The sequence below is a fragment of the Ceratotherium simum genome, chromosome 13 (assembly GCF_057802395.1).
Source record: "Ceratotherium simum simum isolate JZ-2026a chromosome 13, ASM5780239v1, whole genome shotgun sequence".
In the NCBI taxonomy this organism is placed as follows: Eukaryota; Metazoa; Chordata; class Mammalia; order Perissodactyla; family Rhinocerotidae; genus Ceratotherium; species Ceratotherium simum.
In genome coordinates this window covers 16,286,278-16,310,930 of record NC_141912.1, presented here as the reverse complement: position 1 = coordinate 16,310,930, position 24,653 = coordinate 16,286,278, and the positions used below count along the sequence as shown (strand labels likewise).

At 40.4% G+C, this 24,653-nt stretch overlaps 1 protein-coding gene across 1 annotated transcript; it reads right to left on the bottom strand.

Moving 5' to 3' along the window:
• Window positions 1–610: 610 nt before the first annotated feature.
• STMND1 (stathmin domain containing 1) lies at window positions 611–24,653 on the bottom strand. The gene is made up of 5 exons (XM_087437846.1): window positions 24,573–24,653; window positions 14,063–14,243; window positions 9,478–9,629; window positions 2,153–2,311; window positions 611–1,502 (listed from the first exon to the last, which is right to left on the bottom strand). The coding sequence occupies exons 1-5, from the start codon at window positions 24,651–24,653 to the stop codon at window positions 1,215–1,217; spliced, it is 861 nt and encodes a 286-aa protein (XP_087293972.1). The 3' UTR covers window positions 611–1,214.

Sequence of the window (24,653 nt, the reverse complement as noted above, 5' to 3'; positions counted from 1 at the left end):
CCAAAAGGCAACTAAGAGAGAGGAGCACCAACCCAGACCAGGAGGTTTGGAGGAAAGGGTGTCTGAGTGGAGACATAAACAAGAAGGCATTAGGCAAGTAAAGTCAGGAAAAGGGGAGAGGGGAAGGAGGGAACAGCATGTGCAAAGGCCCAGAGGCTAGGGAGAGTGCGCTGAGTTTGAGGAACTGGAGGTTCAGCGTGAGTGAATTGTGAAAGCTGAGATCCTTACCAGTTGCAAAAAGGAGTCTGGACTTTACCTTGACCATAAATGGGGGCCAACAAAAGGTTTTACGCAGAAGACTGACTATTGTATAAATATGCAGAAGACTGTTGTAGTACTCCAGTTGAATGATGGTAGGGTGGTCTAAACTAGGTAGTCAGGGGAAAGGTATGAAAATGGACACAAGAGATCTTTAGAATGTAGACTTATAAGACCTGATAACTGATTAGATGCGGGTGTTAAGGGAGAAGGAAGAACCAAAGTCTAATTCTAATAAGAGGAGGGCCAGCAAACTCCTCAGCTGAGTGCCGGCAGGGAAGTAAGGACTCACATTAAGCCTTCCTCTCAGCTTCCCCCCTCCCCCGCACCTCCTCCCACCCCTAGCCTCAACTGAAGTTTTTGTTTTTTCATAGGAAGAAAATTCCATACTTTACTTAATTCTGTGACTTGGATATTGCTTCCTTAACCTACATGGATACAACTATAGTTCACCCACCTTCCAGATATTGCTTTAATCCTTCACATCACAAAGAGAATTTAAAAAACCAACTAAATATACAGCATAAGAAGCATACAGATTATTAAAATACTTAATACAAATCCATACATTTTGTCTTAAAGGACCCTGAGAGGGTGGACATAGCCAGGAGGCAGAAACAAAAAAGAATGATTTCATTTGGCACAAACATATTAACGTAAGCTAGAAGGTACTCACAAATTAAAGATGTATTCGTAATGTTTGAAGCCACGCTGGAGGCGAATGCCAACTACATAATATCGAAGCCAGTTAAATGTTCCTTTTTTTTTTTTTTTAACTAGCACAGCCATTTAATTTACTCAACTAACCTCCCACCCATGCAGGTCAATCATTCCTAAAGCCAAGGCAAACCCAGTGGGGTGAGGTCAGGCAGTCAAAGAAAAACATGAGACACACTACGAACATCACAACTGGGGAGAATGGACGCCTTCTCACGAAACTCACATCAAATGGCTTATCAGAATACGTCATCTGCTTGGTTGTAGGACATGTCTGACTCCACGACCCCAATCCCTTCATAATCGTTGTTTCTGTCACTTGAGGGCGCATCACTCTGACTCTTCTTCCTCTTCAACGGCTTTCCTCCCTGCAGGTCCGATGGTTCAAACACCGCACAACTCCCAGGGTTAAACTCTTTGACAAATGGAACCTCGCCCCCACCGGGTTCAGCTGAATCTGAATGATTATTGGTTGCGGGCAAAAGTGGGTCACTCCGTAGCCTTTTCCTTATTTCTTCATCTTTAGTCTGAAAAACAGTATTAAAGAATGAACAAGAGCCCAAATAACATTTCCAAGTTCTCATTAATATTGCCTGTCACTCACATGTATGGCTTCTCTACTTCATTATTCAGTCACTTAACAAACACAGGTTGAGGAATTACTGTTGAAGAAGACAGACACTCTCCGTTGCCTCATGGAGTTTCTAGTCTAGTCCTTGCTCTCTGGGACGCCAAGGAGAGGATGGAAACGAAGGCTGTCAGAGCAAAGCGGTGAAGGCTGGTTCCCGGCAGAGTGGCTGACGCAGGGTCACGGGGACCACGTGTGCGGATGCTGCAGCACTCGTCTGATGCTCTGCCCAGCCTCCTCTCAGCTCCCATCCTCCACCCCCGCACCTCCTCCCACCCCGGCCCCGACTGAAGTTTTTCTTTTTTCATATGAAGAAAACTCCATACTTGACAATTCTGAGAATTGGGTATTGTTTCCTTAGGCTATATGGATGAAACTGTAATTCAACCAACTTCAGGATATTGCTTCACCACACAAAGAGAATTCTAGAAATTAAACATACAGCATAAGAAGCATACAGATCATTAAAATACTTAATATAAATCCATGCAATGTGTCTTAAAGCTGCAGACAGGAAAGGCCTGACGTGAGCCCCTTTCAGCTGGCAGCACACTCCTCGTGCGGGAGCTCAGGTACCTTCCTGCGCTCCTCCGCGGCCTGCGTCTTCTCTTCCGCGTCCTTCGTTGTGAAATCTTTTGCTTCCTTTTTGATCTCAAGTTTTTTCAGCCTGGCTGGTGGCTTTCTCAGCGGCTTCTCAGTTGTGTTCACCTGGAGGAAGACACTTTTTAAAATGGAGAAACAAACATAATCATTGGCAGGGGAGAAAGGGGACACATAGAGAAACCATGTAAATCCTAAAAATCTAAACCTTCCCGGGGTAGATTTAAAAAACCACGTGAAAGCTAGTAACAACAGAACTAATTCCTGAAGATCTATTTCTTAGTAACAACAGGACTAATTCCTAAAGAAAAAAATCTATTAGATGCCTAGAAAAAAACAGGCTATTACCAAAAGACATGAAAGAAAGCAACAATGTCCTGAAACTGGAGGAAGACTCATGAGAAGGAAAAAAACCTTCAGAACAAATACGAGATGGAAAAAGTTGGCAAATGAGCGATGAATTTATAGTTCAAGGTAAAAAGGTAAACCCAACGATTTTTTTTTTTTTTTTTGCTGAGGAAGATTTGCCCGAAGCTAACAGATGTTAGCTTCGGGCAAATCTTCCTCTATTTTGTATGTGAGCTGCCGCCACAGCATGGCCACTGAGAAGTGGTGTAGGTCTGTGCCTGGGAACCGAATGCAGGCCACTGAATCAGAACACTAGGCCACCAAAACCAATGATTTTATAATATTCCACAAGCTACACATGACTTACATTTGAGAATGAGATTAGTTTTTAGTACTTTTGGTTTGTGCAAGCGAGAATTAACAATTACTGATGCAGCAACTCTGTGCTGGGTTTTACAAATGTTTTCATGACAGCAGAAAAAACCCACACTGTTTCGTATAATTGACTACCCTTTACGCAGTTCAAAGCAGTATTAATGGCTTTCTGATTATAATTTCTAATTATAAAAAAAGAAAATTGTTGTAAAGGGTTTATAAAGAAAGTTTTAATTTACATGTCTTTCTTTTTAAAAATTAGTTTTTTTATAACATACATCGGTTATGAAAAATTAAAACGATACATAAATAGATCCCTAATCCTCTGTTTAACCAGCTGGCCCCCAGTCCCACTCATCAGCATGAACCATTTTAAAGAGTTCGATGTGTGTCTTTCCAGATATTCTCTATGAACAAATATTTATACATATATATATGCAGTACATCTGTAATATTCAACCAAACATAAATGGGATTATATCACATACACTGCTCTGTAATTTGCTTTCTTCACGTAATTTAATATGGACATCTTTCTAGGGCAGTATATACAGATTTATTACAATTGGGGAAGGTCTTAATGAATTCCAAGGCTTCATTATAAAATGAACTGAAAATTGTTCTAGAAAATTTCTCTGAAGACTTTTTAAAGACAAAGGAGCTACTGACATCCACTGTGATATCTAAAAGACTGTCTCTTCATGCTCCAATACTGCAGGCACTGAGAGAATAAATCAAACAAAGAGAGGCAGTTTAGCGTAGCAGAAAAAGGCACCAGATCTGGACTCAGACAGACCTGGGCTTGAGTCCTGGCTCAGCCACGGTGTGGCTTTGTGTGAGTTCTTAAACTCTGGACGCCTTGCTTTCCTCATACGTAAAATAGGTTTAATAATACTTATTTCACAGCATTGTTTAAAGAAAAAAAAAGAAGCAGCACATAGAAGCCACTCAGTAAATGGTAGCTACTTTTCATTCAGAGAAAGTGGTGACTTTTTTCAGTGACAGCACACAGAATCATAACCAAGACACAGTATTTGTCATGAAGGGGAGAAATGAGAGTGGGAACGGCAGAGGCCAGCAAGCAGGGGGCCTGGGCTGCCACCCCGGCTCTACCACTAATACCACTGTGTGACCTGAGACAAGGCACCTCTTCTCTGCAGACGCCATCTCCTCAGATGTAAGAATAGTGAGGGGACTGAGGGCTGCTCAGGTTCCTTCCAGCTTTAAGGTCTACGGTTCTCAGAAAGCCTTTGAAAGGGAAAACATTTACTGAAGTGTTGGCTCGGCAACAGCCATCAGATAGTGTGACATGGTGACAAGTTGTTCACTACATGAAAACCATGGGTTGTCAAAGCAACTTCCCCTCCCCCATCACTGTATTATTTTCATGACAATTGGCTCTTGGGCCTCCTGCTGGCACAAACCATCTGCTGAAAAGAGGGACATACTTGCTATGGTGGCTCAACTAGAGATACTGTGACATTAGTATGAAAACAGTTTTTTAGGGAAGTTCATTCATAGAGGGCTAAAAGAAAATGAAATAGTATTTCAAGATCCATTAAAGAAAGGCTTGATTTGGCTTTACAAAGGAGTCTGAATCTTGATTAAAGTGATGAGATCAGTGTTTCTGAGAGAACTTGGGTTTTCTGGTTTGGGTGGACCCTTCCTGTGATTTTATCTCAAAATGATGCTTATGAAATCATGAACTTCCTCCCCCTTGAGGAAGTTAATCCTACGTATGTAGCCCTGGTCCTTTCTTTAGTCTGACATTTTAAGTAGAAGCACAGAAAGGTCTGAGGAAAGATACTCGTATACGTTACCACTGGATTTTATGTCAGGATTTACCAACTGTTGACACTTCAAAATGATAACAATGATCACATTATACTTAGAGAGGTGCTACCCACAGAAACTGTAAAAAAAAAAAAAAGAAGCAGTGGCTAGCGTGGTGGCATAGTGGTTGGGTTTGTGTGCTCTGCTTTGGCGGCCCGGGGTTCGTGGGTTCAGATCCTGGGTGCAGACCTACACACCGCTCCTCAAGCCATGCTTTGGCAGTGACCCACATACAAAGTAGAGGAAGATTGGCACTGATGTTAGCTCAGGGACAATCTTCCTCAGGCACAAAGAGGAAGACTGGCAACAGATGTTAGCTCAGGGCCAATCTTCCTTACCAAAAAAAAAATCAACTTTAAAACCTATAGAAGTTACTAGTTCGATTATTTTCTTTAAGAATATGATCAGCGTACTACCATGCCCAAAGATGCTGTGATAAGATTTGGGTCTTGTTTCTAACCAATCTAACTTGTCTATATTACTTCTTGCATCCACTGTGTGTTCCTCAGAGCTTTCCTGATTAACTATTGACCTGCAGATGAACCTACCTTGGCTATACTCCCTTATCAGAGTCTCTCTCATAGAATAGGCAAATGCTTCTCGCAAGAGATCTGTCATTCCTGCTCTGTCCCTGTTAGACCTCCCAGGGAAGGTCACTCTGAGCGTTAACTGGCATTATTCAGTCTTTATCCAGTCAACTTCCTCCTCCTTAAACAACTCCCCATGAGGCTCAACAAATAATGTTAGAGACTCTGACGCAATATGAATAAACTCCTTAACTGCACTAAAGGTTACCAAGTACACAAGGCACCCAGAGAAGGGAATAAACTTTGACCAGAGACAGAAGGAGTCAATAGAGAATTCAGAGTCTTGCGTAGGGAGACCCAGGACACGCTAAGAGGCAGGGAGAAATGGGTTTGGGATAAAAGACACCTAAAGTGGATAATACCTATGTGGATAAAGGAGAGCCAATCACCTCTCTCTAAAGAGATCTATACCAATCCATATACATATTTACATGTGTAATGTATACATAAAACCAATGCACATTCAAAATATGGCCATTTAAGTCTCATTAGAATGTTTTAAAATACACTGGAAGATTCACTTAGTCTGATATTTAGCTTCTTAGTATTATATTTCTTACACATCATTATAATTCTTTTGAGTGAGCATAACATCTATTAGTATGAATATGCTTGAAAGCAGGTTATCCAGAGGGCACTACAGAATTGCTGTAGTACTAGCAAACAGGCAAATGATAAAAATTAAGAAAAAAGAAGAAAGGGGGCCCTGTGGTGGACACAGACACTGCCATGGACCTCTAGGGAGAGTAGCTCACAGGGGAGTCCCCTGATTCAGAAGATGAATGAAAGACCCTCACTTTTCAGCATCCTTTATTATATTTCACTCTAAATGATAACTGAATTAAAAATAACAACCTCATTAAGAAGGGAACTGATCTATGTCTAAAATTCCCTTGTATTTAAGTATACTATTGGCCTAAGTATACTATAAGAAGACTTGTTTTTAAAGTATTCTCACATTTATTATTCTATTTTTTCCCATAATATTTTATTTAAAAGATTTTTTTGTACCAGTGAAGAAATAGTGTTTGCATGTCTAATTGAATTCATCACACTGTAATAACTGCTGACATTAACATCTCTCTCTCTTTTTTTTGGGGGGGGGGAGGTGAGGAAGATTGGCCCTGAGCCAACACCTGTTGCCAATCTACCTCCTTTTGCTTAAGGAGGAGTGGCCCTGAGCTAACATCTGTTGCCAGTCTTTTTCTTTTTGCTTGAGGAAGATTCGCCCTGAGCTAACATCTGTGCCAATCCTCCTCTACTGTGTATGCGGGACGCTGCCACAGCATGGCTTGATGAGTGGTGTAGGTCCACGCTCAGGATCCAAACCCGCAAACCCCAGGCTGCCAAAGCGGAGCATGCGAACCCAACCACTGGGCTGGTCCCTAACATCCCTTTTTAGACCATCCTTTTTTTGTGTGTTTCTCTGACTCCAGTTTGTTTTTTAGCCAATTTTATTTTATGTTTTCTTTCTAAAAAACAATATTAAGTATTAATAGTTTAAAGTATTAACTGTCTAATAATATTTCCATTCTTCATGTGGTTCCCCTTTTAGTCCTTCAATATTCATTCTCAACTTCTTACATTGGCCTCATAACTCTTCCCAAAATATGTGAGACATCTGGTGTCTGACACACTTATGTTCTCACCTACACCTGAATCGAAAACTTTACCTGTGACACTGAGCAATTATATCTCCTTCATTTCCATATAGTTCCTGGGTATAATCTTAGTCTTATACCTGAAAATGTTATGTTTTCAAGAATATTTTAGAATTCTTTTTCACAATGAATGGGGGATTTCTATTCAAAGCATTAACCCTTTTTGAGGGTTTTGTGAACACATTCACTGAAACTTCAGGGCAGTGCTTCTCAGCCTGGGCTGCCCACTGGAATCACTTGGGAGCTTTCTAAAGCACCATAGCCGGGGCCCCAGCCACTGGTCCCAGGTGGGGCCTGGGCACTGGGATTTTTGAAAGCTTCCCAGGTGATTCGAATGTGCAGCAGGTTAAGGACCACTGCACTAGGCAATAAAACACTCAGCTGTGTGTTATTGCTCCGGCCTGTTGCAAGTCTGGTTTATGTTAGGACATCTTGGCCCAATTCCAAAACAATAAAAAAAAAGAAAAGAACTGTGTTATTCTTGCCTACCTCTGCAGTCCTGTCACATTTAAATCCTTTTGAAAACACTCCAACTATGCCCCTGACAACCATTCCATTTCTATATAATATGAACAGAGTCTTCATCTTGGGTTCACTTAATGATGTTATTGAAAGTCAAGCCCATAGTTTTCATCTTTTAATAGATACATTTCTTTCATGATGTAGCTTATATTAATCAACCTTGCCTTTGCCCTTGCAAGGTCTGAGTCTGAACTCATTCATCTCTGGTGTTTGAATCACCAAAAACGGTTTTTCTGGGTTTTTTTTTTTTTTTTGCGAAGAAGATCAGCTCTGGGCTAACATCCGTGCCATCTTCCTCTACTTTATATGGGACGCCACCACAACATGGCTCGACAAGCGGTGGGTTGATGTGCGCCCAGGATTGGAACCTGAGAACCCTGGGCCACCGAAGCGGAGCACGTGCACTTAACCACTGCACTGCCGGCCTGGCCCCACCAAAAAAGGTTTTAATGCTATTCCCACTGGTGTTAGCATCAAAGTTCTACAGCATTTCCTTTAACAAGTCATCACTTAGCTGCTGAATGTTTCCACAATCTATTCTTCTCCAGATTGCTCTCCTGTCTTTTTCTTTTGACATACCTTCTTTTTTTCTGACCCCTAGAGGCTCACCTACAGCTAGAAAAAAAATCTCTCCTCTCCCTTTCCATATTAAAGACCTATCTTTCTTTCAATACTTTCGAATAAGATAAGGTACTCCAAAATGCCTTGTATCTTGACAGCATTGTACAGATGTAAATTGTCATTATATTGGCATTATCTTTTCCACTATATAATCCATCTTTCCCTTTCCCTTTCCCTTTCTCCCACATCCTCTTATTATTGGCAGCCTGATAATATCATTCATAAGGTTTAGCAATCTGCTCTCTTTTCCCCAAATACTTTCTGCAGGACTTATTTTCCTTCTTCAAAAGAAAATGCCACTTTGACATTTATTCATGAGTTCTCAGGATTTCCTACACACAGAGAAGGAAAGTACCTTTATTCAAACACTAAGTGACTTGGTCTAGGTGGCAAATTTGATCTAAATAATGAATCTTTTTATTTCCAATTGACTGTTTTCCCTACAACACAGGGCTCCATTGAGGAGACTTCGATGCAAGTTCTGGTCTCTATTTCCACCATTTCTGTTGCTTTCTTTTCTTTCCCATTCATTTTTCCCCAGGCTTCTTTTATTTGCTATTTATTCTTTTCATCTTCTTTCTTCTGTCTATGCTTTAGGACTACTGGTGCTGCCTGGGAGCACTGGTTAAAAACAACAACAAACAAACAAGAAAACAAAACAAAACAACAACAACAAAACCTGCTATCCTCTTCACAAGTTTATACCGAACTTATTAAAAAACTAGGAACTCAAGACTTTGGCCACAACCAGTTAAAATCAGAGTAAAAATATTGCTCACACTAAAGAAAAATGATGATAGATTAGTCAAGATGAATCAATAAAGAAAAATAAGAGTATAACAATTTCTGTAATTGTATTTATTTCCTCATGTTTGACCTTAGGGTGTGTATATAAATGTATAAGCTTATCGGTTTCAGCTTTGGCATTTAGGCCTATTTTCTTATTGGAGAATCAGAATTTAGTTTTATACTCACAATGCCTAGTACATAGGCAATGCTTAATAAAAACTGCTGAGAGAATGAAGGCATGTTATTCAATGGGGCTTACTGTGTCTCAAATTTAGGAAAACCAAAGATATGTTTTATTGGATTCATTAATCATTAATGATTAGGGCAAATCATTAATGATTAGGGAAATTCTGGAATTTGTAGAGAAGGATGGTGTGCAGAGGGGTGAGGGAATTTATGGGAGAAAAATCTGGCTTAGATAAATGCTATAATCTGTATTATGACTCTAAGATGTCCACGCTGGAAATAATAACTCATGATCAATCATACTCTATTGCTATTTTTAACTATAAGCTAATGTTAATTACAAATTACTTGCCATGACATCACATGATTCTCCGTTGCTAAATACTTTGCTGTGGCTTTGTATTATTCCTTGAACAATTAATTCCTCCAGGATGTCTGACGACTTTTGTCGCTCTCGATTCTCTAGGGGTTGGGGTTTATGGATTAATCCATTGGTCACTAGGTCTATCAAGGGAAAAGAAAAAAGAAAGCAAAATTTAAGCATGAAGATTTTTATCAACCAAATGCTAAAAGGATGCTTATAAATTATGCTAGTTAATTAAATCTTAGTTTTAACACTCTTACCTAAATATCTGTTTCTATTATAATCTTTGAATGCTTTGAAGTTTAAATTCTTAATGTTCTTACAGAGGGTACACATCAACATAATATACTGTTTACTTAGCAGGTCTTGTATTAACATAACAAAAAGTCTTTCATGTGCTGCTGTGTACTACTTGTTGTAACAACAGTTATACACTTGGGTATGACTACATGGGTTCTCTGCACTAATTATGAAGCTAAACCACCGTTAAGAATCAGACATTCTTTCGGTGACTCTTTATGAGTTGCAGTTTAGTTTCTATGCTTTGTATACAAAGGATAAACAGCTTGATGTTGCCAAGAGACTTCTCGTTCTGCAACCTTGAGTTTACAATTACGCCATCTGCTAAATCTGCATAAGTAAAAGTAAGCCTGTTTGAAAAGAGGCTTTGAACCAAATCAGAACCAGAGTTCAGTGATATCATCTAAATTTTTGTAAGTGATTCTAAAAATCAGCACTGAAACAGTTTATAGGTCTATAATAAACAGTTTTATAAACTGCACTTATGAGAGAGACTTCTCATCACAGATCACCCAATTATATCAATAAGCAAACAAGTGGTTGTTTTTACCTCTCCACATTAGAAAATAAAGGTGTGATATGGAGTCCTCAGAAATGAGCTGTCTTCTATTTTGTAACATTAAGGAAGTCTTGATAGTAACCAAATCCATTCCATTTAGAAGATGGAGGCTTTTTTGGAAAATTTCTAACCTCACTGGTTAACAAGACAGTTTTCATGAATTTGTAGTGGGAAGATAGAAAAAACACACAGACACACACACACTAACCAGATGTCTCTCACTTCAGAATATTAGCCTTCCTTTTAGGAGATTTCTCTGATTTACCACTGCAAGGAACTCCAAAAAATTCCCTACCATTTCCTTATCTTTCCAGTGCTGTTTCTTCTACCCATGGACGTGTGTGAAATAGAGCTAAAACTCATTTTAAAGTGCTCCACACAGATTTTGGTACAGAGTCATAAAACATATCTTCCAGGAAAATAGAAACTTGAAACAACAGAGAAAAATTCAATTAAAAAGTTAGAGGTAAATCCTCTTCAAGGAATTAGAATAATTTTTTGTTAGAAGGTGAGCTTACCCAGAGGGTCAAAATAATAACAGTTACTATCTATTGAGCACTTAAGTACCTGGTACTATATTAAGTACTTTATATACATATAATCATTTCAATCCATTTTTTTCTGAGTCCACCAAAGTATTTGGCTTGACATTTACAGTAGCTAACCTATACAGAAATCCCTGGACTATATCAGTCATCTCAACTAATTTTCACAATTCATTGGGACATCGAAGACTATTAGGTGAATATTTAAAAATAACATTATGCTTCTTTCTGATTATAAAAGCAATACATGGTTATCATAGTAAACTTGGGAAATATAAAAAAGAAAATAAAAATATCCATACTCTTACCATTCAGAGATTACCATTGTTAACACATAAAATTTTATTTTTATAAATTTGACATCATACTAAATACACAGTTTTATTTTCTATGTAGTGAGCATCTACGTTAGCATTTTCTCATACATTAGAAATTTTTCATAAGCAGAAACGTAAAAAGTGAAGTCATAGAAGAAAACATGGTTGAATTCATCTTTAAGCTTGGTGTAGGGAAAGGCTTTCTAATTATGAATCAAAATCCAGATTCAATATAAGAAAAGATTGATCAATTTTACTACATTTAAAAAAACTATGGCAAGGCAAAAAAAAAAAAACACCACAATAAAAATCAAACATAGATATCACATACCTCCTGTTGTGATGTACTAAGCAGGATACAATATCATTTTTGGTATTCTTGCTAAAAATGCATAACCTGAACCTAATCATGAGGAAATATCAGAAAAACCCAAATTGAGGAACATTTTACAAAATAAATGGCCTACATCTCCAAATATATCAAGGTTATAAAAGACAAAGAAAAGCCAAGGGATTCTTCCAGATTAAAGGACACTAAAGCCACATGACAGCTAAATTAAACATGTGATCCTGGATTAGATCTTGAAGCAGACATTTATTTATAAAGTGCATCTGTCAGACAATTAATTAAACTTGAATGTGGTCTGTAGATGAGATAATAGTACTCCATCAGTGGTAATTTCCTGATTTTGATCCTTGTACTGTGATTTTGCAAAGAATGTCTTTGTTTTTAGGAAATACATACTGATGTATTTGAGTAAAGTATCATTATGACTGTGACTTGCTTTCAGAAAAAACATACTTATATATGGGAGAGAGAGAGAGGGGAGGGAAGTAGGGAGGGAGGGAAGGGGGAGGATGATGGGGGAGAAATGTGGTACAATGCTAACATTTGGGGAATCTGGGTGAAAGAATACAGGATTCTTTGTTTTTTGCAACTTTTCTTATCTGAAACTGTTCAAAATAAGAAGTTTTTTTTTGAAAGGAAATACTTGGAAAACGTTAACATGAAAATTGAATTTTTTGTGTGTGTGTGAGAAAGATTGGCCCTGAGCTAGTATCCATTGCCAATCCTCCTCTTTTCGCTGAGGAAGATCGGCTCTGAGCTAGCATCTGTGCCCATCTTTCTCTGTTTTGTATATGGGACGCCGCCACAGCATGGCTTGACGAGCGGTGCATCTGTCCGCGCTGGGGATCCAAACCTGCAAACCCTGGGCTGCCGAAGCAGAGTGTGCGAACTTAACCACTACACCACTGGGCCGGCTCTCTGAAACTTGAAATTTTTAACAAATATACTCTGTAGATGTGAAGAGCAGGGATGTAGAAAGGAAGACGCCAAGGCCTGGGAGACAGAGGAGAAACCAGGCAGAGAAAAAGTATACAGCTCAGGGCACTAGTTCTTATTCCTTCTGTGGTAAGATCTTTCCTGAAAACTAATTTACACTACATTTTGAAAACATCTGTAGTTCACTCCCTCCCAAACTACTCTCTCAGCTCTACTCTGCTTACCTGTGGCCCCCTCATACTGCTGTCAACAGTGTATGGCTGGCGGGACTGACTGTCCGAGGGCATACCCAGGTCCCTGCTGCCTGACAACCTGTAGTCTGTTAACACCATAGATACTGAGCATTTGTGCTGCAGTCTAGGAGGGATTCTCATCAACAGAATTATCAGAGAGAAAAAATACATGTGCTGGCCCAACCCATAGAGAGAGGGAGGGGCCATCCTTGCCCTGCACCCTCGTCCTCCTACCTCATTCTCAGAGATCATGTCTACACCAAGTCAGAAGCACCAGACGAGGGCGAATGTGAAATTTGTGATAACTTGAGGGTGCCACAGAAATCCACAAAAAAGAATCTCGTCTATTAACTCATCTGTTTTCCAATGCTAACTTGTACCTAGGGAAGAGATTGCAGCGATGAGGGATGAAACGAACCCCTTCACCCCAAATAAAGCAGAGTACATTTCCTTGTGGTCTGTTAAGTTCAATTGGTTCCAAGGCTGATGAAATATAAATAAGAGCTCTTAAGTTAACATTGGGGGGTAACTCAAGTAGAGCAAAAACACAGCGTAGGAAAAACCACAAATTGTTTCTAAAGAACACACCAGGTTGTAATTACTTCTTCCATGTTTTTGAAAGATTCTTTTATTGTATTTTTGCTGATACTTTGGATGGGGAGAGACAAGGGACATAGTTTGATGTAGGTGTTATTTATTTTTTTCAAGTATAGAACTTTCCCTTGGAAAGAGGTTAACATAGTGGGGGTTGAAAAGAATTTAAGTGCAACTTAATTCCTTTCAACCAAAGCCAGTGCAACTCCTATTCCTATGGCCTGTTCCCAACTACCAACAAGGGCTCTTAGTTAAAAAAAAAAAAGAGGAGACTGGCCTGGTGGCATAGTGGTTAAGTTCGTGCGCTCCGCTTCGGTGGCCTGGGTTCACAGGTTCGGATCCCAGGTGTGGACCTACACCACCCATCAAGCCATGCTATGGAGGCATCCCACATACAAAATAGAGGAAGATGGGCACAGATGTTAGCTTAGGGCCACTCTTCCTCAAGCAAAAAGAGGAAGATTGGCAACGGGTGTTAGCTCAGGACCAATCTTCCTTACTAAAAAAAAAAAAAGAAGATGGTTTTAATTACTTCATTGACAAGAAGATTAATGATTAGTATTATTTACTCACCTAATGAAGGTGTAAGGCTAAATCCTAATGTCTTAGAGATAAGGACCTTGCAATTTAGAGTCCTGCCTGGCCCCCAAAGCTGTGATAACGTGGTCACCAAACATAAACTATAAATTATACTCAGCAAACAGTATTTTATGGAGATCAACATGAATAGGGGCTGTTACCTGAATTTACTCTTCCGTTTCTCTCACTAGAAGATGGGGAACTTTCTGGAATAGTTCCGGGTAGGCTTCCCAACTGGGCCTGTTTTTCGAGGCCTTCAGGGCTGCCCACAGGGTCCTTGGGCAGCGCAGCTTCAGTTTGGGGTCTGCAGTTCTCCCCAGAATGAGCCACACCGACATTAGCCTGTCAAAAGGGAATCGCTTTGTGAGTCAAGATTTCTTGGAAAAAGAAAACAATGTTGCAAGGTCTGCTTTGTGACTATTTTAGCCAACAAGTATCTGTGGCAGGCTGAATAGTACACAGCAACCTATTAATGTTACCTTATATGGCCAAAGGGACTTTGCAGATGTGATTGAATTAAACACTTTGAGATGGCAAGAGTATCTTGGACCACCCAGGTGGGCCCTAAATGTAATCACACGTGTCCTTATACGTGGGAGGCAGAGGGAGATTTGACTACAGACAAGGAGAAGGTAAGCAGAGACACATCTGAAGATGCTACAGTACTAGCATATGAAGAGGAAAGGCCACCAGCCCGGGAATGTGAGGAATACAGCTCTAGAAGCTGGAGAAGGCAAGGAAGAGGCTTCTGTCCTCAGAGCCTCTGAAAGGAACCAGCCCTACCAACACCTTGACTTGAGTCCAGTGGAACTGATTTTGGACTTCTGACCTCCATACTGCAAGAGAATAAAGCTGTGTTGTTTTAAGTCACTAAATTTATGTTAATTTGTTATAGCAACAATAGAAAACTAATATTGTATCTGATATGAATCTACTGGGTACAAGCTATTATGCTGAGCATTCTGGAGGATATCAACATGGACAAGTTCAATCATCAAATGTGAAAAGTAAAGATACTTCTGTGTAAAAAAGTTTTTTTTTAAAGAAACTACCTTTATTGTTTTTGCTGATTAAAAATGTAATACAGGGGCCGGCCCAGTGGTGCAAGCAGTTAAGTGCCCGTGCTCCGCTGTGGCGGCCCGGGGTTCCCCAGTTCGGATCCCGGGCGTGCACCAACGCCCTGCTTGGCAAGCCATGCTGTGGCGGCGTCCTATATAAAGTGGAGGAAGATGGGCACAGATGTTAGCCCAGGGCCAGTCTTCCTCAGCAAAAAAAGAGGAGGAGTGGCAGATGTTAGCTCAGGGCCAATCTCCTCACCAAAAAAAAAAAAAAAAAAAAGTAACACAGACAGGTAAAAATAATTAAATAAAACAGAAGGAAGTAGTGATGATCAGTTTTATGTGTCAGTTGAGCTAGGCTATCATAGCCAGTTATTCGATCAAACGCTAATCTAGGTGTTGCTGTGAGGGTATTTGGTACATGTGGTTAACATCTACCATCAGTTGACTTTAACTAAAGGAAATTATCCATGATAATCTGGGGGGGCCTCATCCAATCAGTTGAAGGCTTTAAGAGAACTGAGGTTTCCCTGAGGAAGAAGGAATATTGTCTGTGGACTGCAGCTTCAGTTCCAGCCTACTCTTTCTGACCATCTACTCTACTGTATGGATTTTGGGCTTGCCTAGCAGCCCCCATAATTACATAAGCCAATTCCTTGTAATACATCTGTCTGTCTGTCTACCTATCTATCTATCTATCTATCTATCTATCTATCTATCTATCTATCTATCCATCCATCCATCCAACCAGCCATCCATCATACTGGTTCTGTTCCTTTGGTAGAACCCTAAATAATACAGAATCACAATAGGAAATCAGAAGTACCATTCCCAAGACAAAAGCACTATTAACATGTTAGTATATAACTTACCAGATGTGTTTGCTCATATAAATATAACCTTTAAAAATAAATTGGAATTGGCCAATTAGCACATGAAAAGATGTTCTTATCTTTCGGTCATTAGGGAGATGCAAATCAAAACCACAATGAGATACCAGTTCACATCCACCAGGATGACTATAATGAAAAAGATACATAATAATAAGTGTGGGCTGGGATGTGGAGAAATTGGAACCCTCATACAGTGCTGTGGGAATGTAAAATGGTGCAGCCACTTCGGAAAACAGTTTGAGAGTTCCTGAAAAACTTAAACATAGAGTTATCATATGACCCCCAATTTCCACTCCTAGGTATATACCCAAGCAAAATGAAAACATATATTCACACAAACACTTGCACACAAATATTCATAATTATTATTCATCATATCAAAAAAGTAGAAACAATCCAAATGTCCATCAACTGATGAATGGACAAATAAAATGTGGTATATAGACACAAAGGAATATTATTCGGCAATAAAAAGAAATGAAGTACTGATATATACTGTGACATAGGTGACATGTGAAAACATTATGCTAAGTGGAAGAAGCCTGACACAAAGATCATTCTATTTATACGAAATGTTCAGAATAGGCAAATTAATAGAAACAGAGTGTAGATTTAGTGGTTGCTTAGGAAATGGGAGTTGGCTGCTAATGGGCAGTCGTTTCTTTCGGGGGGGGAATAAAAATCTTCTAAATTAGATTGTGGTGATGAGTTTGAATGTACATTTTAAATGGGTGACTTGTATGATATGTGAATTACTTTTCAATAAAGCTGCTTAAAAAATAAAATAAATCAGGTTATATATTAAATGACATTATATTTCTGTAACCTGTTTTTTCCATTAACAATATATCAGAGACATTTACCTATGTCAATATATGTAGGTCTACCTCATTCTATTTAACCATGGGGAGTAGCCTTTATTTGACAATTGCATTGTAGCCTATTACGTAAGTGTACCACAATTTATTTAACCAGTTCCTACTGAAGGACATCTAGGTTTTTTCTAACTTTTCAATATAATAAACAGTGCTTGCATGACATCTGTGCATACACATCAGTGTGAACTCACCCAGTCAGTCCATGAGAATAAATTCTTAGACGTGGACATGCTGGATCAAAGAATATACACATTTTATACCAATAGGTGTTTCCAGAGGGCCCTCCTTAAATTCTGCACTGACTTACAATCCCACCTTCTCAGGATGTCTATTTCTTATTACCACAGTTCCAGTGCTTATAAACAGGTCAAAATACAGCGTAAAAAGGGCCTATATGTGATTTAGCAAACCACTGACTCCAAAATGCTGGTCCACATCAAATTCTTCACAGTTCCACGAGAAAGGAAGAAAAATAAGCAAAATGCAATGAGTTTTTCATAAAGCTAAATTAATTTGATTTAAAGAACTGTCATTTATTTTGAGAGGAAGCATATTTTAAATATTAATATGTTCAGGAAAACTTTTCTTGTATCCCCTCTAACTACCATGTCCCCTCTCTCCCAGAGCTGACCCTTCTTTCATTGCTGGGTTGCAACTTTCCTACTTCTCGTTCAACGCAAGCCAAGGCTTCTAGTAGATGTTGTCGGCTAATCTCTTCTCCATCAAAGACACACTTGTCAGAGGAAGCTTTCTTAGTGCCCCTAGAAGAGATAAGAACAAAAGCATCTTCCACAGAGTGTTGTCTTCTGGCTCTTCTCAGTCTATTGACTTTACTTTTTCGGCCCAATGGGTGCTCTTGTTCTCCCCTGAGTCTTCAAAGACCCTCAGGACTCCAGCCTCCAACTCCTACTCTGCAGCACAGCCCTGTTGTACTAATACACGTTTGTATCTTGTTGGGGGTAGAGAAGGGTGTTAAAGAGGAGATGCCTGAATTGGGTCTTGATGAATGACTTTCCAGTGGGCAAGGAGGAAAGGTCATTTTAGACAGAGGACAAAGCAGATTCAAAGACGGGGTGTGAAACACTATTGTGTGTCCATGAACTTGAATTATTCCAGTGACGGAGTAGAAAGTGGTAGGTGCTGAGGTGGGAAAGGGAAGTTTTTTTGTGACAAGTAAAGGAGTTTGATATTATTTCGAATACAACAGGAATCCTTCGTAGGATTTTTATACATGGAAGTAAAATAAAATGATTAGGTGTGTTTTCAGAAAGGTCAATCTTGGGTTAGTGCAAATGGCGGAAGTTCAAGGAAGGAAGGCACAGAACAGCGCAGACAGTTACGATTATTGCAATTGTCCACGTGAGATTTGATTAACCACGAACTAGGACAGCGGTAATGAAAATGGGGGGGAAGGTTGGCTGGGAAATATTAGAAAGGTAGATAACAGACCTCCCAGAGCTTCAGTTTAAAGGAGGGAGGTCCCTCTGGCTCTACACCATGACTCTAGGAATTAAACAGAAAGCATTCCCTTTAGGAAAACTAAATACACCATAGAACACTGGCATGAAACTCTTGGTACTTTCACAATCAAAATCATACAAATTTTAGAAATCTAAGCACGTTGACCATTTTCTGGAAGCAGGCCAAAGTTTGAAGTCCCCCAGAAGCTAAGTAGAAATCACAATAGCTAGGTTATGGTGGCCCCATCACTCCCATCAGAACAATAGCTAGGTTCTCATAACTCAATTAGGGATTCTGGCACGTTCGTAGGGAGACTCACATAGTTCTTTATCACTGTGTTTATATAACATGATCACTCCAGCTAAACCAACATCAGTTCATTGTGTGAGGGTTAATGAGTTCTGTGGCTCAGAACGACAGGGGAAAATATGAAAAATCAACCAACTGAACAAACAAACAAGTAAGGAAACAAAAACTCAACGGATCTGAAATACGAATCAGCACAAGGAGAAAGCCTGAGAGCGACGGTGTGCTTTTCTCTTTCTCTCTCCATCTGTCTTTATTCCTAGACACAGTTACTGCCCGTGCAGTCCTTCAATAGTAGCCAACCCAGGAAAAGAGTCTTTATACGTAACATAGTATGTGTTATATTATTATATAATAATAATCATATTATATCAGACAGGGTCTCTTTTTCCTTTGCTATATGTCATATACATATTTTACTGTGGTGGTTACATATAACAGGAAAAGGAGACCCTGCCTGATGCTAATCTTTTAGGGGCTCACAGTTCATACTGAAGGTAAAGATCATGTTGAGCATTCTTTCCCCTCTTTCTTTTTTTTTTTTTTTTTAAAGATTTTATTTATTTATTTTTCCCCCAAAGCCCCTGTAGATAGTTGCATGTCACAGCTGCACATCCTTCCAGTTGCTGTATGTGGGACGCGGCCTCAGCATGGCCAGGCCGGAGAAGCGGTGCGTCGGTGCGCGCCCGGGATCCGCGCCCGGGATCCGAACCCGGGCCACCAGTAGCGGAGCGCGCGCACTTAACCGCTAAGCCACGGGGCCGGCCCCCCTCTTTCTAAATAAATTATTAAAAACCAATATCTGCAGTGATAGTAAGACAGGTATTTTCACAAGTTCATTTTGTTTTGTAGATCCTTTGTTTTTGGAACCTAGCAAAGCACTGGGTTACATGCAGGGACTAATTTTGCCATTTAATATTTCCCAGTGGAGATCCTGAAAAATTTAACTGATTTAACAACAACAACAAGCAAAATGCTCACATTGGAACTGAGAGCAAACATGGATATTTTCAGTCTAAAAGGTGGCTTTTCACAAAGATATTCTGTCAACTACAAGGTGGAATAGATTTAAATGCCACAACCCTGAATGACTTTCCAATTGTTTCATCAAAGTCACTAATCCAGGCCTTAGCAAGGATCTTTACCCACTTACACTTATTTAGATACAGTCTGCCTTCAAGCTCTGTGAGTGACCAAAACTGAAATTGTAGCAGATGAAACACAATCTTTCAGCATAAAATAACATATACAGCCTTCAGTTTCCAGAGCAGAAATTTAAGGTTTTTCTCTTTTGAAAACTAAGAATGTCTTTCAAATATCTTATCTATGTGCAACACATTCTGGAAATTTTGACCCAATTTCATAATCTAGACTTGAGAATAGACCTATTTCAAGGACCAGAGATACTCACAAAGTAATTAGATCTCTGCCTCTCAGTGATAGGGCTAAACAGTTTTCTTGCTCGGTCTATGCACGCAGAGTTTACATTTTCACACCAATAAAAAGTCTGTCTGCAGAGGTACTGGGGGAGGCAGCAGGCAGGTGGGTGGAAGGTTTTCTTTTTTCCCTGAGATGAAGTTGTAGAAGTACCGATTCAATGTGTTTCTATACTTTGCATCAATTTGATTTTATACTTCATTGTCTTGGGGATAACATTTTATCAATTTTAGGCAGAATTGAAAAGCTGTGCATTCCAAGCTAACAGCTATGCATGGGAATTATCAGCATTGCAAAAATTGTATTACTTTTAATATAGATAGGGTTTTGTGGGGGTTTTTTTGGCATGTTTTGGGTTTTTTTTTTTTTTTTTTTTTTTTGTCTGGAGGGGTTACATGTTGTGTTCCAAAGCTTTTGGGAAACAAATTTGCCAAACAGCTTGGAGGGAGTCGTTTGTCAAGGCTTCCTGAAGCTGAAAACTTCTTAAATCAAATTATTGGCAGATGTGTTTTATAAATATATTTGTCTGTAGACATATAGGAAAAATTTGTTCTTCAAAATTTGATTTTACTAGTTTACTTCTAATGAATGCAATAATAAATAGCAACCTTCCAAAAAGCACTCAGAAATATGATCTTTTACACAACTGGATTTTAAGAAATAATTTAGTCCTTTTTACTGACGATGAACAAGAATTTTCTTATTAAAGTTCAGGGAAAAACTGTGAAGGATACTTAGAGATCATTTATTCCAATCTAGTCTTTCCCCTTTTATAACAAGCAAGAAACTCTGAGTTAATCATATAGAAGAGCATTTCTCTGACTAAGAAAAGTTTCCCATTTTTTTCCTATTATGCATTATTTTATTACAATGTCTTCTTGCCACTTTGGACTAAGGTAAAAGTGAAGGGAAAGTCTGTAGGCAGATCTCACAAACTTTAATTCAGAATATATTAAAGTTGTGCTGCTAGGAAAGATACATACGTCATGCAAGCAAACACGTTCATCTCATTTTAATGACAGTGCTGAACTGCTGAATTCTCAGCTCAATGCATTTATGAAGCAGTACTGTTTTGACAGCTAGAGAATGTTTAATTAATAATCATACCTTTCCCGGAACAGATTTCCAAAGTCAAGTGTTCGGGGTGGGGAAAGAGAAGTATACGCGTGAGTCGACTCTGAGTCTACTTTCAGGTTATTTTAGTACTGAATTTCCTCCTTGCTGACCACCATTAGTCCAGTTATGCGACCAGGAGACAAGAAGACACTGAGGAATCGGAGGAACTGGGAGGGAAGTGCAGTCACCCGAGAATACTCATTTAGTGCCTGGTCTGCATCAGGCACTTCAGTAAGCAGGGAGATGATACAAAACAGCTCCTGTCCTCGAGAAGGTAACAGCTCAGGATGGGAGGCAAACATGGAAACAAATAAAGACAATCAAATGTTTTGAAATGTGATGGGAGGAGGTATAAGGTCAATTCTGCAGTGGCGGGGAGAGAAGGGGGGTTGGGCAGAGCGGTCTTGAAAGATGGGTACATATTTGCATGTGGCCCAAGAAGAGGGAGAAAGAAAGGTCTGAGAGGAGAGAAAACAGTGGATGCAAAGGGATGGAGATAGGAACAGCACGGATTTGGGGAACACCAAGTGGTCAGGTTTGACTAGAATATGAGCGTGGGAAGAGAGGAAACTGGAGAATTTGCCGGAAGTCAGCTTGAGGATGGCTAGTAAGGCATGCTAAGGATTTAGGATTTTATCTTATATAAATATAAGTAATGTAAGTAATAATAACAATTGCAATGACTAACATTAAGCACTCATTCTGCACCAGGCATTGGTATGAGCATTTTACATGAACTGAATTCATTTAATCCTACAATAACTCTATAAAATAACTATTATTATTATTACCCTCATTTTACAGATAAGGAAACTGAGACACAGAGATGCTAAATAAGTTGACCAAAGTCACACAACCGACAAAGAGTGAACCCAGAAATCAAACCTAGGTAGTCGCAATCTTGACCACTGGTTTGGGTGGCTACCTAATGGGTTGGTAACTTTTTTCAGCCGAGGGTGACATAATCAGATTTTATTTTAGAATGATCACTCTGGAGGTCATGTGGAAGATTGGAGCTGGTGGGCAGGTGGGAGTGGGTAGTTGAGGAAGGGTCTAGAGAGACCAGTTAGGAGACTTGTACAAAAATCCAAGGGAAAGGCAATGACTCTCTTACCCAGGAAATTCAGGAAGAAACCCAGAAACCCTCCCTAGCCTTGGGGAGGCTTGGCCCAGAGGGACCTGGTATATTTGACATCTGGAGAGGATTGCTTTTTAGCACTCCCTCCTCCTCTAATAAATAACAGAATTATTTTCAGTAATAACCATGAAATGGAACAAATGATAATGCTCAGAAAGGAAACACAAATATTGAAATTTTTCTTCTATTGAAGTCTTACAAGTAATCACGCCAGTAAAATAAATAAAAATAAAATGAAGATTTTTGTACGAAAAAGAGAAAAGCACAATGGATTAACACTTTAAATCACATCAATATATGTTTTGGAAAAAGAGAGGAAAAAAAGTATTCGTACATATTAGTCCAAAGCAATATTGAGTAATAACAAAGATGACCAAATTGTTCCAAAGAAGCCCATAAATCTAGGCGGGAGAGGGAGATTTAAACATTTACCACATGATAAGGGAGCATCACAGCAGTGGTGTTTGGGCTCAGTACTGAAGGATAAGTAGGAATTCATCAAGTGAACTGGGAACGGGGCCCGGAGAGGGCATTCCAGGAAGAGCGAATGGCATGTGGAAAGGCGTGAAATGCGATGAAGCCTGGAAGAATAGAGCCCTGCAAGTTCTTGGTTTGGCAGACCAGAGAGTCCCCGAGTGAGAGGGACTGGAGAGGAGAGGATGACATTAGAGAGACTGGTGGGACCAAATGTAAAGGGTTTTGCACATTCCAGGGAATCTTAAGAAGACAGGTGGCAGCGTGGGAGGTAGACTGGTTAGGGTGGTGATGGGAGAGACAGAAAGACCCAGTAAGAGGTAATAGGGTCCTAAACGCAGACAGTGGCAGTGGGGATGGAAAGCAGAAAACAGTGTTAGGATGGGTGGGCATCTGGGCACAGGTTTCCCCCAGGGGACCAGGTACCAAGCCTGAATCTCAGCCTTTCCTGGCCTCTGGTTTGTTTTGTGATGTGCTGCAAGATCCCAGCAGATGTGCCTCACACATAGTCGGTGCTGTAACTGGCATCAGATAGTGTCTTGCACGTTGCCCGCTGAGAGAAAACGTCTGCTCTTTAGCCAGTAGTTCCAAAGATGCCTTGTAGGAAGGCTGACTATAAATCCTGGTTTGCTGTGGACAGTATGGGCTTAAATTAGATGTCTGGGCAAATTTATTAACAGTGTTCCCTTTCACTCTTAAAAGTATCCCGCTTTTGATGATAATTTATATGGTAACATTATCTTTGGGTAACCCTTCTTGAATGGCCCCTTGTGGGTTCCTAGTTCTGTTTGTGGAATCTTTTTTTTTTTTTTTTATAATTTTATTTTTTTCCCCCAAAGCCCCAGTAGATAGTTGTACGTCATAGCTGCACATCCTTCTAGTTGCTGTATGTGGGACGCGGCCTCAGCATGGCCAGAGAAGCGGTGCGTAGGTGCGTGCCCGGGATCCGAACCTGGGCTGCCAGCAGCGGAACACGCACACTTAACCGCCAAGCCACCGGGCCAGCCCTGTTTGTGGAATCTTAATGGTGGTGAGGATGGGAAGAAGGCATGGACCTCATTTCCGCCTGGATCAATCTGTCCCTCTGTGCTCCACCCTGGAAAAAATTCCCCTTCATGTCTCCAGAAGAATTACGGGGATGCAACCCTGAGGGAGAATGGAAAGAGTATGGGGATGAGACTATTGAAAATTAGAGTCTCTCTTCGCTATGTCCCCAAACAAGGTGTGCAGCCTCAGGCAAGTGGCCCACCTCTCTGGGCCTGAGGGTCTTCATATGGGAAGGGAGAGGACTCAGCCAGAGGCTTCTAAGGTGTCTTCCAGCTCCAAGGAATTCCCAGAGGGCGCACTTTCTGGAAGCAAATAATATATGGCAGCTCCTCAACTCCTACCCTCTCCTGAGAATCACCACCAACCCCAGCTCTGCCCAGAACGCACCGCTCATCCCATTATTCCTGCATCTGCCCTGGGGTGTGATCACCTTCGCAGGCTCCGGAAACACCAAAGGCTCTCAGGGGCCAGCCCCGTGGCTTAGCGGTTAAGTGTGCTGCTCCGCTGCTGGCAGCCCGGGTTGGATCCCAGGCGCACACGGTCCCACCACTTGTCTGGCCATGCTGAGGTGGCATCCCACATACAGCAACTAGAAGGATGTGCAACTATGACATACAACTATCTACTGGGGCTTTGGGGGGAAAAAAAAGGTTCTCAAAGCTACTCCTAGAGCAGCAGGAGTCCTGGTTAACGCAGCAGCTAAACACCAGCTGAATCAACTTGCGACCCCGCCGCGCACCCCACTGCTCACCCACTGGGCGGGCTGTGAGCCCCAGGGCACCCTGCTGCAGCCGACTCCAGTCTCCCCCAAGCGTGGCACAAGGCTTTATGCCTGTTTGTCTGTTTTTGTTTGTTTGTTTTACCTTGACCTTCTCTTCCCATCCCTTTTTGGGCGCGGGGACCCGTCTCTGCTCTTCAGCAGGCTGGGAAAGTCCGCAGCCCAT

What these genes read in the sequence shown, in the direction of transcription:
- STMND1 (XM_087437846.1), bottom strand. Translation starts at nt 24,653, where the DNA reads ATGGGCTGCGGACTTTCCCAGCCTGCTGAAGAGCAGAGACGGGTCCCC. An exon ending in GATGGGAAGAGAAGGTCAAG is followed by an intron (nt 14,244 to 24,572) that starts GTAAAACAAACA and finishes CCCTTTTGACAG; the next exon opens with GCTAATGTCGGTGTGGCTCA. An exon ending in AGCTCCCGCACGAGGAGTGT is followed by an intron (nt 1,503 to 2,152) that starts GCTGCCAGCTGA and finishes ACTGTTTTTCAG; the next exon opens with ACTAAAGATGAAGAAATAAG.